This window comes from Mustela lutreola, chromosome 6, assembly GCF_030435805.1.
Source record: "Mustela lutreola isolate mMusLut2 chromosome 6, mMusLut2.pri, whole genome shotgun sequence".
In the NCBI taxonomy this organism is placed as follows: domain Eukaryota; kingdom Metazoa; phylum Chordata; class Mammalia; order Carnivora; family Mustelidae; genus Mustela; species Mustela lutreola.
Window position 1 is genome coordinate 18710468 of NC_081295.1, and position 14247 is coordinate 18724714.

The 14247-nt window shown below is 36.0% G+C and overlaps 1 protein-coding gene across 2 annotated transcripts in view; it reads left to right on the forward strand.

Moving 5' to 3' along the window:
* Nucleotides 1–9546, forward strand: part of HDAC2 (histone deacetylase 2) — a 30112-nt gene extending 20566 nt beyond the window's left edge. For both annotated transcript variants that reach the window (XM_059176808.1, XM_059176807.1), the window contains exons 9-14: nt 3550–3690; nt 3911–4019; nt 4634–4764; nt 5819–5974; nt 8473–8530; nt 9173–9546. In XM_059176808.1, coding sequence (XP_059032791.1) covers nt 3550–3690; nt 3911–4019; nt 4634–4764; nt 5819–5974; nt 8473–8530; nt 9173–9203 — 626 coding nt within the window. In that variant the 3' untranslated portion in view covers nt 9204–9546. The remainder of the gene's footprint in view (nt 1–3549; nt 3691–3910; nt 4020–4633; nt 4765–5818; nt 5975–8472; nt 8531–9172) is intronic.
* Nucleotides 9547–14247: the final 4701 nt, after the last annotated feature.

The following is a 14247-nucleotide window of genomic DNA, read 5'->3' on the forward strand; positions in this document are numbered from 1 at the left end:
CTGCGCTGGGCTCTATACTCAGCACGGAGTCTGCTTGAGATTCTCTCCCCTCCCCCAGTTCATGTTCTCTCTCAAATAAATAAATAAAATCTTCAAAAAAAAAAAAAAAAAGTTGCATGCTTCTTCAACTGAGCCAACCAGGTGTCCCAAACTTCGTTACTTTCAGTTTTCGCATTGTATATTCAGTTCCTATCATGGAAGAAGAGGGATTTAGCTCTTTTTCACCACTTTGTCCCCAGTACTTGCATACACCCTTCAAGTATCTTCATTTTTATAGCTTAAATCTGGTAATTATACTAGAATTTTGGTGTGGCATTCAGTGTTTACAGTGTCATCAACATTAAAGCACTTTTCAGCTTATCAGATCTTTTATTGTATAAGTTGTTTTTCTTGTCTCATTTCTAGTTTTCTCTTTACTCATTATTAAATCACCAGTATCTACATAGCTTCAAATGTTCAGTTGCATCAAGTATTCCATCATTTTTACCTTTTTGAAGAATAACCTTCTGAGGTGTTACTGTTTGAACAAGGATCTCCTATAGACTTGGTGGGAGAAGCGCTCTTCGTTTCTCTTTTATATGCCTCCCCTCCCCAATTGCTCTTTCCTCTGTCTTCCTCTAAATTTTTGTCTTATTTTGTTAGAGCACATTCTCAGGTAGCTTTCTGAGAAAAGATGTGTGGGGGATTAGGAGGATAGCACCAAAACTTAAATTTGATCCATTGTTGAAATTAACATGAGACTTAAGTTCATACCAAAGTGAAAGTTCACCGTCATGTAATGAACTTCTAGGGTGTAAGAATAAATCCTAAATTTTATTTAATAAGTTCTTAAAATTTATTCTATGGGGATCAGTAATGATGAATATTGTACATGATTTTGTAGTTATTTTCCTTCTGAATCTTCAGTTGACAAAGGAATGTTCTTGCATTGAATTGCCTCTTAAGATGTGAAGAATTCTCAAATAGAACTTTTTAAAAATGACTAGGCTTAAGTGGAATTAAATACCTAAATCTAGATATTAAAGTCTTTTATTTAATGTTATGATTGCCTCTATACCAGTTAGCTTTAGAATTAATGGGGCAATCTGTTCTACTTTTATTAGGCTGAACCATACAAACTTGATTGTCCCTTTTCTTGGTAGGTAGGTCAATAGTGGTGAAATAGCAGTTTCATATTGTTGAACTTAATGTGTTGTTAACCATCTGTTCACTTCAAAACAGATATGATCTTCCTAATGTACAAAAAGGGTATTAACAGTCCGTTTTCATGTCCTAGTACTTCAAAAATGCTTTGTTTTCATACTTACAAGTTTTAACATTCATAATCATAAACTGTAGTGTTTTACTTTTACAGTAATTTACATTTCTGCTGTTAGAATTTCAGTTATATAAAGCGCTAAGGATATTTTCACTAATCCCAGATCTTAAGCTTGATTCTAAGTTTTCTCCATTGCCAGCTTCAATTTAGATTTCTCAGGTCTTTTAAAGTCCGTTAACCTCTTGTCCATCTCTTTTCTACCTTACTTTATGTTGTTACTGTGTGTTTTCTGCCATTCTTCATTTTTTTTTTTTTTTTAAGATTTTATTTATCTATTTCACAGAGAGAGAGAGATCACAAGTAGGCAGAGAGGCAGTTAGAGAGAGAGGAGGAAGCAGGCTCCCTGCTGAGCAGAGAGCCCGATGCGGGGCTCGATCCCAGGACTCTGAGATCATGACCTGAGCCGAAGGCAGCGGCTTAACCCACTGAGCCACCCAGGCGCCCATTCTTCATTTTTTATAGGTTTTGGTTTTATCCCTTAAAAAATACCATTAGTCATTTTTATCAGGTTTTAAGAAGAAGGAAAAGTGTTTTTGTTTAGCCAGCTAGCCGTCTTTACTCATAAGTCTGTGAGTTAACTTTTTATGTTGTCTTTAAAAATACGAAAGTGTGGGGCACCTGGGTGGCTCAGTCGTTAAGCATCTGCCTTTGGCTCAGGTCATGATCCCAGGGCCCTGAGATTGAGCCCCACATCGGGCTCCACTCGGCAGGAATCCTGCTTCTCCTCCATCTCCAACTCTCCCTGCTAGAGTCTCTCTTCCTGTCAAATAAATTTAAAAAAAAAATAAAAATACTAAAGTGGTTTTTTTTAATCTATTATAAGAAGCTCGTGTTTTTCTAGTAGCAGTAATAGAAATTGGGTTATGAATTTTATATTGCAACCATTGAATTCTCAATGGAAATGCCCACAAATACACAATTACATGAAAAAAATCATTAAATCTTACTAAATCAGAAGGAATTGCAATGAAATACTTGTAAAAAAACTATCTTTGGATAATGGAGTTTTAAACAGTTTCGTCTTTGTATTTTTTTGATTTTTTCCAAATATTCTTCAGTAAGCATGGATTTCTTCTATAATTGAAGGGTGTTTTTCTTTAAAGATTGATTTGTATGTCTGAATGATAGATACATCATTAATACTGGTGACTAACTTAAAACTAATTATTAAACAATTACATTTATCCAAAGAAAGTATTTTGTTTTTATATTAGGTTTACTTTCCATTTAAATTTCTACACATAGATATTTGTTGAAGTATTTTTTAATAGCAATAGAGAGTAATTTTATAATCTTAAATAAGTTAAGAAAATTATTCATAGTATTGCTACCTGAAGATAACTTACAGTTAAACTTTGTTGTATAGCTTTTCATGATTTGTCTGCATTATGTTTATATGGAAAAGTGGTAAAATTTAGATTGTTCATGGGATTTTTTTTGTAAGGATTTTATTTATTTGACAGAGAGAGGTCACAAGCAGGCAGAGAGGCAGGCAGAGAGAGAGGAAGGGAAGCAGGCTCCCTGCTGAGCAGAGAGCCCAATGATGCGGGACTTGATCCCAGGATCCTGAGACCATGACCCGAGCCGAAGGCAGAGGTTTAACCCACTGAGCCATCCAGGCACCCTGTTCATGGTTCTTTAAAGATTTTATTTATTTACTTGACAGAGAGAGACAGAGAGAGAGGGAACACAAGCAGGAGGAGTGGGAGAGGGAGAACCAGGCTTCCCGATGAACAGGGAGCTGATGCTGAGCTCGATCCCAGGATCCTGGGATCATGACGTGAGCCGAAGGCAGACACTTGACAATTCAGCCGCCCAGGCACCCTATGATTGTTCATGTTTCATTGTAACCTTTTTTTCTCGCCATGTAATGTCACATCAACATAGAATCTTCATACCACATAATGTTTTCCTATGTTAATAAAAATAGGTGTTCTGTTCATATTTTTTATGTTAATTTAGTTGTATAATTCCCTTTTCTGTTAGGGACACTTGTTAAAATAGCCACTTATATCTTACTGTGTTCTATATATCATTGTGTGAAAGATATTTAAATAAAAGTAATAGACTAGAAATTTCTTGAAATTTTTACATAATCTTTAAATACTTAGAAAAGACATTTTGGTTGAGTAAAACTTGTTGTTTGCATCCATTATCTTTTTAAAACTTACTTGTCAAACTGTCAGAATATTTAGATTTGTTGTTACCCAAATCCTTTTTTTTTGTCTCAGGTCATGCTAAATGTGTAGAAGTTGTGAAAACTTTTAATTTACCATTACTGATGCTTGGGGGAGGTGGATACACAATTCGTAATGTTGCTCGGTGTTGGACTTACGAGACTGCAGTTGCCCTTGATTGTGAGATTCCGAATGGTAAGTAGTCCTATTGTGCTGTCTGTATGGTACGAAACTGTCAGTGTATACAAATGGACAGATGAATGATTAGAGTAGATTCCAAACTATGTAAGTAGGAGAGCGGTCACTCTTGAAAGTTTTCTTAGGGACTGTTTCACAGCTTGAATCTGGATTTTGTGCATGGGTTTGTGTGAAATTGAGCTTTTAATATGTTGCTTTATTTCATTGTTTTTAATAGAATTGCCATATAATGATTACTTTGAGTATTTTGGCCCGGACTTCAAACTGCATATTAGTCCTTCAAACATGACAAACCAGAACACTCCAGAATATATGGAAAAGATAAAGTAAGAGATCACTGAATTGATTTGATAAACTTTTTATTTTTATTTTTACATATCAGATATTTTCTTTGTCTTTTTCAAAAGCATTTGAAACCGTAAGATCACTGGTTATTTTTTTCTGAGATAATGAAAATGTATGTGCTTCATAGCTCAAAAATACTTCCATTTTCTTTTAAAATGGATTTTTAAATTTCAAAGGGCACTGTAAATTGTATACTTTCTTGCCTTACTTGAGTAAAGTGAAAGTGAAATTTTTCTTTTCAAAACATTTGGTAAACTTTATCTCCAAGAGCAAAGTGTTTAGAGGGCTGTTGTACACACCAAGTTTGTGTCCTCTCTCTGTGACACAACTAGGTGTGTGATATTTGCAGGTTAATTTGCCTTTAGGCTTATATTTTCTTATCATTGAAATGAGGGATGAAATAGTACCTATGTTGAAAATTTTGAGTATTAGGTGAGTTAATGATAGTCTGTGAAGTATCTTGCTTTTATGTTATTATTTTAACTCAACGGTTAAGTCAGATAAACGATGAAATTTTTGCTTAATGTTTCCTCTTAATGTTTAAGAGAAACTTGAAAAATGAATTTTGTCTAACAAATTTGCATATGTAATTTAGACAGCGTTTATTTGAAAATTTACGCATGTTACCTCATGCACCTGGCGTCCAGATGCAAGCTATTCCAGAAGATGCTGTTCATGAAGACAGTGGAGATGAAGATGGAGAGGATCCAGACAAGAGAATTTCTAGTAAGATAATGCCTTGATGTGTACTGTTACATTCTTCTGATTTGTTAAAAATAGCCTTACAAATTAAGGTTTTGTTGGTCCAAGAACTTCACTATGGGTCATGTTCCATGAGGACACTATTATTGTTGTCCTTTTTCCCCATTTTTAATCTAACATAATTTGACTTTGTTTTGTTTTGTTTTTTTGTTAAGAGAGAGAGCACAAGCAGGGGGAGCTGTAGGCAGAGGGAGAGGGAGAAGCAGACTCCTCACAGAGCAGGGAGCCTAATGCAGGGTTCAGTCCCAGGACCCTGGTATCATGACCTGATCCAGAGACGGACACTTAACCCACTGAGCCACCCAGGCACCCCTCTTGTATCTGAAAGCCTCATTTGAGTGTCAGTGTTTTTAGTTCATGTGACTATATATACAATCAAGGAGCACCTAGGTTCCTCAGTTGGTTAAGCGTCTGACTCTTGATAATGGCTCAGGTCATGATTACAGGGTCATGAGATCGAGCCCCGCATTAGACCCTGCACTGGTATTTGGGAATGAATTGGAAAATTATGCCATTTATCCAATGAGAATGAGTTCAGTAACATTAAGCACCTTCTGTTTGATTCTCTTGTCTCTCATTCCACTTAATATTGGTTGCTAGAGTTGTAGCATAATATGGTATATGTTGTGGTGTAGACCTTCTAACATACTTGGTATTAATGATATTTTTAATGTTACTGTCTACATCTCCTTTTAGCTCTGAAATAAATGGTCACTCTTTATATAAAGATAGTATCCCCCCCTCCTATTAGTAAAACATAGTTTTTCCCTCCAAATTTTTTTTGGTGAGCTCCCCAAGTGCTTTTCCTGTTTCTTTGAATTACTTCTTCCTAGATCAAATCTATATTTTCATTTATTGAACAAACCATGCATTCAGTTCTAATCTTAGGATTATTAAGCATCTGTTACTTTTAGATGTGGAAATTGGTTGGTACATTTGTTTATGAATGTGTTACAGCAATTATAGAACCTGTGACTGACTGCCTTGTCAACTTTCATTAACATTTTTATATAATCAGTTAGAGCATCCGACAAACGAATAGCTTGTGATGAAGAGTTCTCAGACTCTGAGGATGAAGGAGAAGGAGGACGTAGAAATGTGGCTGATCATAAGAAAGGAGCAAAGAAAGCTAGAATTGAAGAAGACAAGAAAGAAACAGAGGACAAAAAAGCAGGTCAGATTTATTTTTCTGTAAAAGTATTTTAATTTCTGTAAAAGTTTTTAAAATGAGCTTCACTGCAATTTTTTAATGAAATCCTGAAGTCAATTGTGCAAGTATTAAAGGGTGATTATGACTTTTTTCCATGTGGTAAAGGGGCTTACCTTACCTGCTCTGTTAATGTTACTAGTCACATTTGCTCTTACAGTATAGAAAACCTTACTGTCTCTTGCTGACACAGCCATAGAACAGCAGACGTCACACTGTGGTACAGACTGGGTAAAGACACAGTGGTTACACATCCAGAGCTCAAATTCTAAGATAGTTTGTAACTACCTAACGTTTATTTGATAGGAATAAGACACAAGAAAAGAGTTATCCTTAGACCAGTTTCAACATGGTGAAAAAGCTGAGAGAGAGTAGGCTTTGCTCAGAAGTTTTGATGAAAACATAAAAACTCTGAGGAAAGACAGGGGGGTGGAAGCTGGGTTGGGGGGGTATAATACTTTGATGCCATAACTTTAAAATGTTGGTAGCTTATCTTTTGACGAAATGATGCCTTAGGCAGTAAATTTACTACCAGAATCTCTTATCTCAGTTCCCAGAGTACTTATACATACCTTGGTCATTTTATTTAACATATATTATAATGCCTCAAAATAGGATTTTATGTACTTCCGTGCTAGGTTGAGCGGCTCGTGGTCAGGGAACACAGTAACTTAAGTATGTTCTTAATATTGGTGCGTTCCTTGACGGAATGGATACCAGATACCTGATACCTGTATACAAGTAATGGTGATAAACTTGAGTTTTGGTTGACTGTTAATTTTGACCCTATTGCATCCTTTTCCTTATATCTGTCAACACTGAAGTTTCATGAGTAAGCTGGCTGTCATGTTCTTTTTTTTTTTTACTAGAGAGGTTAGATTCCCCAGCACATCTGACACTTGCAGTTCGATTCTTTTACTCGTGATTCACTCCTCTGTAGGCTACCTACCATTCTCTAACTTTTAAAACTCTAACTTTGAATGTATCACAATGATGGCTCCAGTCTGCTCTTAACGTACCGACTGACATCCAGAAATTCCACTTACGTTTGAGGTAAGGAGGGCTTAGCTTTAGCTCTATTGCTTTTCTAGTATTTTTCAATCTTTCACCATCAGTACATACTATTGTCATTTGTGAAGTTTCTTCTCATTTTAAAATTTTTTTAGCTTTTTTGTGCTTTTTTCCCCTCAAATGGGAAAGCACCTTCACTAGGGTGCTTCTTGTCTTCATTGCGCTTCTAGCGCTTCTTTTGATTTGGCTTAATGACCTTGTAGTGGATTGATCTCTTAGTAACTTTTACTGCTGATAATGATAATTTTTAAAAATTTGTTTTATGATGGGGTGCTTCTTATAAGGTCTTCCATTTGTTTTAAATTGCCTTGTCTTACATAAAGAAATATTACTACAGAAAACTTTTAAAATCTGTAAATCAAAACCTATTGGGGCTGTTTCTTTTTTCTTCCTCCATTTCTCAGTTCCATTTTGGTACTTTGAATTACTAAGTTTACATATCCCAAGTTAAGGCAGTAGTCCAGAAAAAGTCATAGTATCCTTATTGTCACACACATTTGTATTGTCAGAGCAGTCCCCTGAAATGTCTGTGTAGCATGTGTAATAACAGTGTTTTATAATCAAGGATCTTTATTGTCAGGTCATTGCTTTAGAACTTTGGTTCATATGCTGCTTTGAAGAAATTCAGCACACGTGGGCTAATTTGTTTTAATAGTCTTGAGTTTGTAGTGTTCATATTACTATTTTATTGATTTTTATTAGAATTAAAAGCTTCAGGGTTAGAGGTGAATGGTGGAAGCAGTGGGATTTAGGCTCTACTGTGCCTCTGAGCTTATCTTCCCTACTTCTCCTGTCTCCTCACGGTACGGCATTCCCAGTGGTTTTCAGTTCTTCCTCCTAATCTGTTAGTTCTGTCTTGGGGTGCCTGGCTGGTCCAGTCTCTGTTGAGCGTCTGCCTTTGGCTTAGGTCATGATTCCAGGATCTCCCCTGCCTCTCTCCCTCTCTCTTTCTCTCTCATGAATAAGTAAATAAAATCTTTAAAAAAAATTCAGTCTTGCCTCAAAGTCCTTTTAAGTTTTTCCTTTTCTGTTCAGGATGCTTAATCCCTTTTCCCACCCAAAAGCTATTCATTTTTAGGACACCTCTCAGAGGTCTCTCTCTGTAATAGCCTTTCCCAGCCTCCCTCAGTGCTGTGCCTATGTCTGTAGGCTGAACTTCCCCACAACACAAGCCCAGCCGTAATACTGCAGTCTGAGTGAAACAGAACTTCAAAAGGGCAGGACCTCGGTTGTTACATTGACCTTTGAATCTAGCAAGGCTTCTGTAGTTACTGAATTCCTGAATACTGTTTATATATGACAGCTTTTTATATTGTAAGGAAAGTATATTTTTAAAATGTATATATTTTGTATTTTAAAATAGGCTTTAAACTCTTCCCAATTTTTGTTTTTAGATGTTAAGGAAGAAGATAAATCTAAGGACAGTAGTGGTGAAAAAACAGATACCAAAGGGTAAATTATATTCCTTACCTAGTGATTTTTATATACTATAAAAATAATACATTTACTTTGGGTGTATATTTTGGGACGTGCTGGACTGAACTTGCTTGAGAGCATCAGTAAGTTGTATGTGGCGCTCTAAATTTTCGTCCATATTTGTGGGTAAGGTAATATATGCCATCTTAACCATCCAGTTTATTTGTTCATCTGTTACTTACGTAGTTTGCCTTAAAAAATGATAAAGACTATAATAATACTGTATAACTCAACATAAATTAGTTTGTACTCCTGTACGTAATGTATTTGAGACCTTTTGCTAGTAACTTCATGTGATCTTTTCATGGTTCTTTTAATTTCCATATATGAATTTTTTTAGTGTTGGGAGGTAGATAAATTTAAACATGGGGCTAGCATAACACAATTCATAATGCAATTATGTTTAGCAAAATCATAATTCAGTTTTTTATAATCATAAAGCATAGAAATACTTGACCACGTATAATTTTGTGCCAGCCTTTATGGGATAACTTGGAATCGATTCTAAAAATCACTGGAAAGATTAAGGGAATCAGTACCCGCAAAACAAGGCATTATCATGTGTTTCTGGGCATGACCCTATAGAACTCTAATATTCTATGTTGCCTCTTTTAACAGAGCCAAATCAGAACAGCTCAGCAACCCTTGAATTTGAGTGTCTCACCAATTTCAGAAACCATAAAAGAGAAAGTATTGGGAAGAAAAATTTTTTCTTTTTGAAGACTTCTGGCTTCATTTTATACTACTTTGGCATGGACTGTATTTATTTTCAAAATGGCTTTTTTTTTGTTTTTGTTTTTCTTGGCAAGTTTTATTGTGAGTTTTCTAATTATGAAGCAAAATTTCTTTTCTCCACCATGCTTTATGTGATAGTATTTAAAATTGATGTGAGTTATTATGTCAAAAACTGATCTATTAAAGAAGTAATTGGCCTTTCTGAGCTGATTTTTTCCATCTTTTGTAATTATCTTTATTAAAAAATTGTACTTGGATTGTCTTTTGTCTGTTTATTACAACATGAAATCCTTTTTGGGGGGCTAATACCATGACTTTCTGTACAATTAGAATACATTAGGAGTGAAAGATAACTGATTACAACTTCAAGGTTATCCATTTACTGTTCAGGAAAGAGTATTTTACAGTACTTATTTCTTAATGCAATAGCAGTTCTGCTGTCTTGGTTTTTATAGTTTGGCCAGTCACCAGTGAAGATTGGCACCTCTTTATAGTAATTTATCTCTAAATTAATAATATTAGCAATGCGATTGAAATCAGGAATTATATTTGAGCTGAACCAAAGATTCCCAAAAACTGGAAATGAAAATTCTGAATTGAAAGAAGAAATCCTAATCGGAGAGGGAAACTGTCTTCCATACTGAGCAATATGTGACTTCGTTGCCATCCTCACTATGTACGAAGTAGAAAAGGAATTGTATGGTTGTGTTTGACCAGAATTTTCCTGTATTCATATTAACTCTGTCTAAAATAAAACCTATTTAGACAAAGCCTGGTCCTTTTACTGCATTTTGCATAGCATTCAGGTTCCACTATTGCACACAAGTTTCCAAACCAAGGAAATAAGCAGTTTATTTTTCCGTTCATTGAGTATTTGTTCATTTTAATGCCTTGGATATCCAACTGAAGGTAATGGAAGAACGCCTGCAGCCACAGCCTGCATCCTTGGGGTAGGGAGCAGACAAGTGGGTACTTTATACTTACTCTAGGATATGCAACAGAAAAAATAACATTTTAGGAACTTGTCAAAATGAATGAAATTACCTTTTTGCCAGACCTAAAGTGATTGTTTTGAAATAAAAATCATAAAATTCTAGAAGATGATGTGGAATATGTTTCTCTGTAAGCCCCTGTGTTGAGAAATACTTTAGACATTCACAGAAGCACCCGATTTAGGTAATGGACAGCCATGGACCAATTCAGATTTAACACTTTTCTTCACTTTTGCCATATTTCCTTCAAGTGTTTTTTTTTTTTTTTTTTCCTTTAAATATATACCAGTATGGAACATCTTGATACACTTTGCCATTTAACTCCCCTTTCCCAATTTGCAGAAGTAACTTTCTGAAGTTCGTGGATATTTTATCCATGCTTTTACTCTTGCTGCAAATCCAGCATCTGAGCCTTGATGACATTAGGTATTAACTCAGTCCTTTATTAAGGGACTAAGGTAATGTGTTCAGTGTTCCTGAAACACAAAGTATCACATACATACACTTCTGTAACTTGGTTCTTATATTGTGATCTACACCACTGAGCAAATGGTAGTTCATTTTAGCTGCTGTGTATTACTGTTCTATTGTAAAGACACATCAAACATCTGTTTCAGTACTATAATGAACCTCCTTGGGCATGTTTACCTTTTTGTTTTGCTATTTTCAAATAGCATTATATATAACTGAAGCTTTAAGAGAATTGTGAAACATGCACATTCAGCCCAAGTAACTTGGTACAACCTCCAAACAACTGTGGAAAGACCAAAGGCTCTGTTTACAATAGCAGTAACGATTTCTAGAAATGAAAGTGTGGAGAAGTTCTGGTGTTTAATGAGAAAAATCAGAATAACTAGGTAAATATCTGTACATTTGGAAATTAATGGATAAATACTTCAGATTGGGGAGAGAAGAAAAGGGGGTTATTCCTAAAGGAGTGTTGGGATGGTGGTTAGTCCAATGGGAAAAGTTTCCTACCTTCCACTAGAAAAATAGAAATTGGAAAGAAAATGAGACCCTAAGTACTAGAAACTGTTTAAGAGACTTAAAAGAGGAATTGGAGTAGAGAAAATCTGACTCCAAACTACGGGAGAAGCGATACATTTGACAAAAAAAATTGAGGCTAACAAAATAACTCGTTGAGCGAAATGACGTGGCAGCTGGCAGTGTGCAGAATTACAACTTGGCCACAGTTGAAAAGGCTAATATCTGAAACTAGTAGAGAAAGACGGAAAAAGTGCATGAAGGATGTGAATACTGGGAAAGAAAAAATAAAAAGTTATTATATACAGAAAGATCTCGGGGCACCTGGGTGGCACAGTGCGTTAAGCCTCTGCTTTCAGCTCAGGTCATGATCCCAGGATCCTGGGATTGAGCCACATGTCTGGCTCTCTGCCCAGCAGGGAGCCTGCTTCCTCCTCTCTGCCTGCCTCTCTGCCTACTTGTGATCTCTGTCTGTCAAATAAATAAAATCTTTAAATACAGAAAGATCTTAAACCACTTAGGAAATGCAAATTAAGATCTATGAAGGTAATTTTTTGACTTTTTTTTTTTTTTGAACCTATTGTAAATTTGAAAAATGTTGGCGAGAGGATGAGGAAATTCTCATACACTGTAGTAGAGAGAGAGTCACTATAAGCTAGGATGACGTAATTTAACATCCTTTATCAAAATTACAAGTAAATCTGGAGTGCCCTGGGTGGCACAGTCAGTTAAGTGACTGACTCTAGGTTTTGGCTCAGGTCATGATCTCAGGGTTGTGAGACGGAGCCCTGTGCTCTGCCTTTCCCCTGCTCTTGCTCATGCATACATCTTTTTTAAAAATTAAAAATCTGATTCAAAATTCCATTTCGAGAAATACACTTGTGCAACTGACTTTCAGAAGTCATTATGCAACATTGTTTGAAATAAAAAGATTTAAAGGACTTAAATGTAGAGGAGGAGTTGAGGGATAAGTTACGAAAGAATACAGCCATAGCAAGTATGAGAAGTACACACTACTATGGAAAGATCTCAAAATCGACCATTAGAAGAAAGAAGGAGGAGGTGGAATACGTGCCATACTATCTTTTTTGAGTGTAAAAAAGATAAAATTGATGGTAATATCTAGCAAAGATGATCATGAAATGGAGCCCCGGAGCATTGGCTGCTTCCATGACGATTTGAACGTTGCACCAAGTGAACATTACACAAAAAATGATTAAAAAACACAAGCAGGTAATTTCTAGGCAAAAGGATAGAAATTTTTGCACAACCTTACAGCTTCCTTTTCCTGTCTCAAATCATCTTTTGTAATGACTTGCAGATTCATACAGTTCAGTTGCGGGGACAGTAAGGACCATCTTAGTTTAATTTCTTTGAAGAAGGAAGGTGTGCCATGTGGCTAAAAGCCATCATCGATCAGGGTTTCGTACGTAGCAGAGCAGCTCCCTCGCTGCGATCTATTGGAAGTCAGCCCTCGACACAAGAAATTAAAAATTTAAAAAAAACAAAAAAAAGCCATCGAGCCTAAGGCATTGAGCCCAAGATGAGGTTATATAAACCATCTGGGAGAATCATGTTCCTGATCAGGGTGGAGTAGCTATCAACTATCACTAGCATTTCTTTTTTAAAATATGCACTTTGAAAACCAAGACTTCAACTCAGGGAAAAACAAAACAAAAACGGTCCTTTAATTTAATGAAGATGTTGCTTTGTTCTTAATTTTTCACATTTCCTCATGACATAGGTGAGTGCTTGTTCCAAGTCAGCATTGGTACTGTTTAAGTACCAATAAGTACTATAATATAATTAATCTTTGTCCTTCTACTAAAGCCACTAGCATTCTGTCAATAGAGGAGAGTTTTTGAAGTTCTTGCATTGAAGTAATTTATCCGCAACTTCTGGTTCCAGTGCCTTCAGTAAAAATCTTCCTGAAGCTTCTCTGTTCTCTGGGATTCATAACATTTCTTAACTTATATGGTGATATAAATGACATAGGTTTTCAAGGTTTCAGATAAAAACTTTGATTTGTGTGCTATCACGAGTAGTGCATTTCAAAGTGTACGATCTCTTTTTCTTCACCATAATATTGAGTTTACTAACCTCTCTGTGCCTCCATTCCTATTTAATTTAAATGAGGAGGATGATAGTCATTCTTATGTCATAGGGTTATTGCAAGGATTGAGTTGATACATACTTAATGTTCAACAAGTGTTGTCTGCTGCTGTTAAGAAAGCCTGGCTAGCTCAGTCCATAGAGCATGTGATTTGGTTTCAGGTCATGAGTTTGAGCCCCATGTTGGATGTAAAGATTAAAGAAATACAGGAATCAATAAAGGTTAGCTGCTATTGTTACCATGTCAGGTAAAGAGTGATAGACGGGGCTGAAAAGATTCAGGAGAGTCTTAGATCTTCAGGTATTTATTTATTTATTCATTTATTTTAAAAAGATTTTATTTATTTCAGAGAGATTGGGGGGTGGGGGGTGGGCAGAGAGAGAGAAGGAGAAGCAGTTTCCCAGCTGAGCAGGGAGCCAGATGCAGGACTCCATCCCAGGACTGAGCCAAAAGGCAGACATCCAACCAACTGAGCCACCTAGCTGCCCTTCAGGTATTCTTTAAACATCACATGGGTTGCCTTTGAGCCTTTTGGTGCAGTCTGATGCTTTTTAAACCTCCTAGGTCATGGTAAATAGAGAATCTTTTAAGAACTGATTTTAGCAAGAAAGACAGTAAGATTTGGCAAAATTAGGAAGATCTTAATGCCCCTGCAATTTACTTAAGGATAATCTGTCAGGCACAATTGCTTTGAATGGGTTATAGAAAAAAATAGGACTTACGTTGTTATTGGCTCTTCACATGAGTAGCAATGTTAATGTGAAGAGATGATGCTCTGGAGAGTCACAGTATTTAAAACTGCGGGACAATTGCTGCATTTCCTCACCTCACCACAAGATGGCACATTTCCATTGTTTAAACGCTCTTCT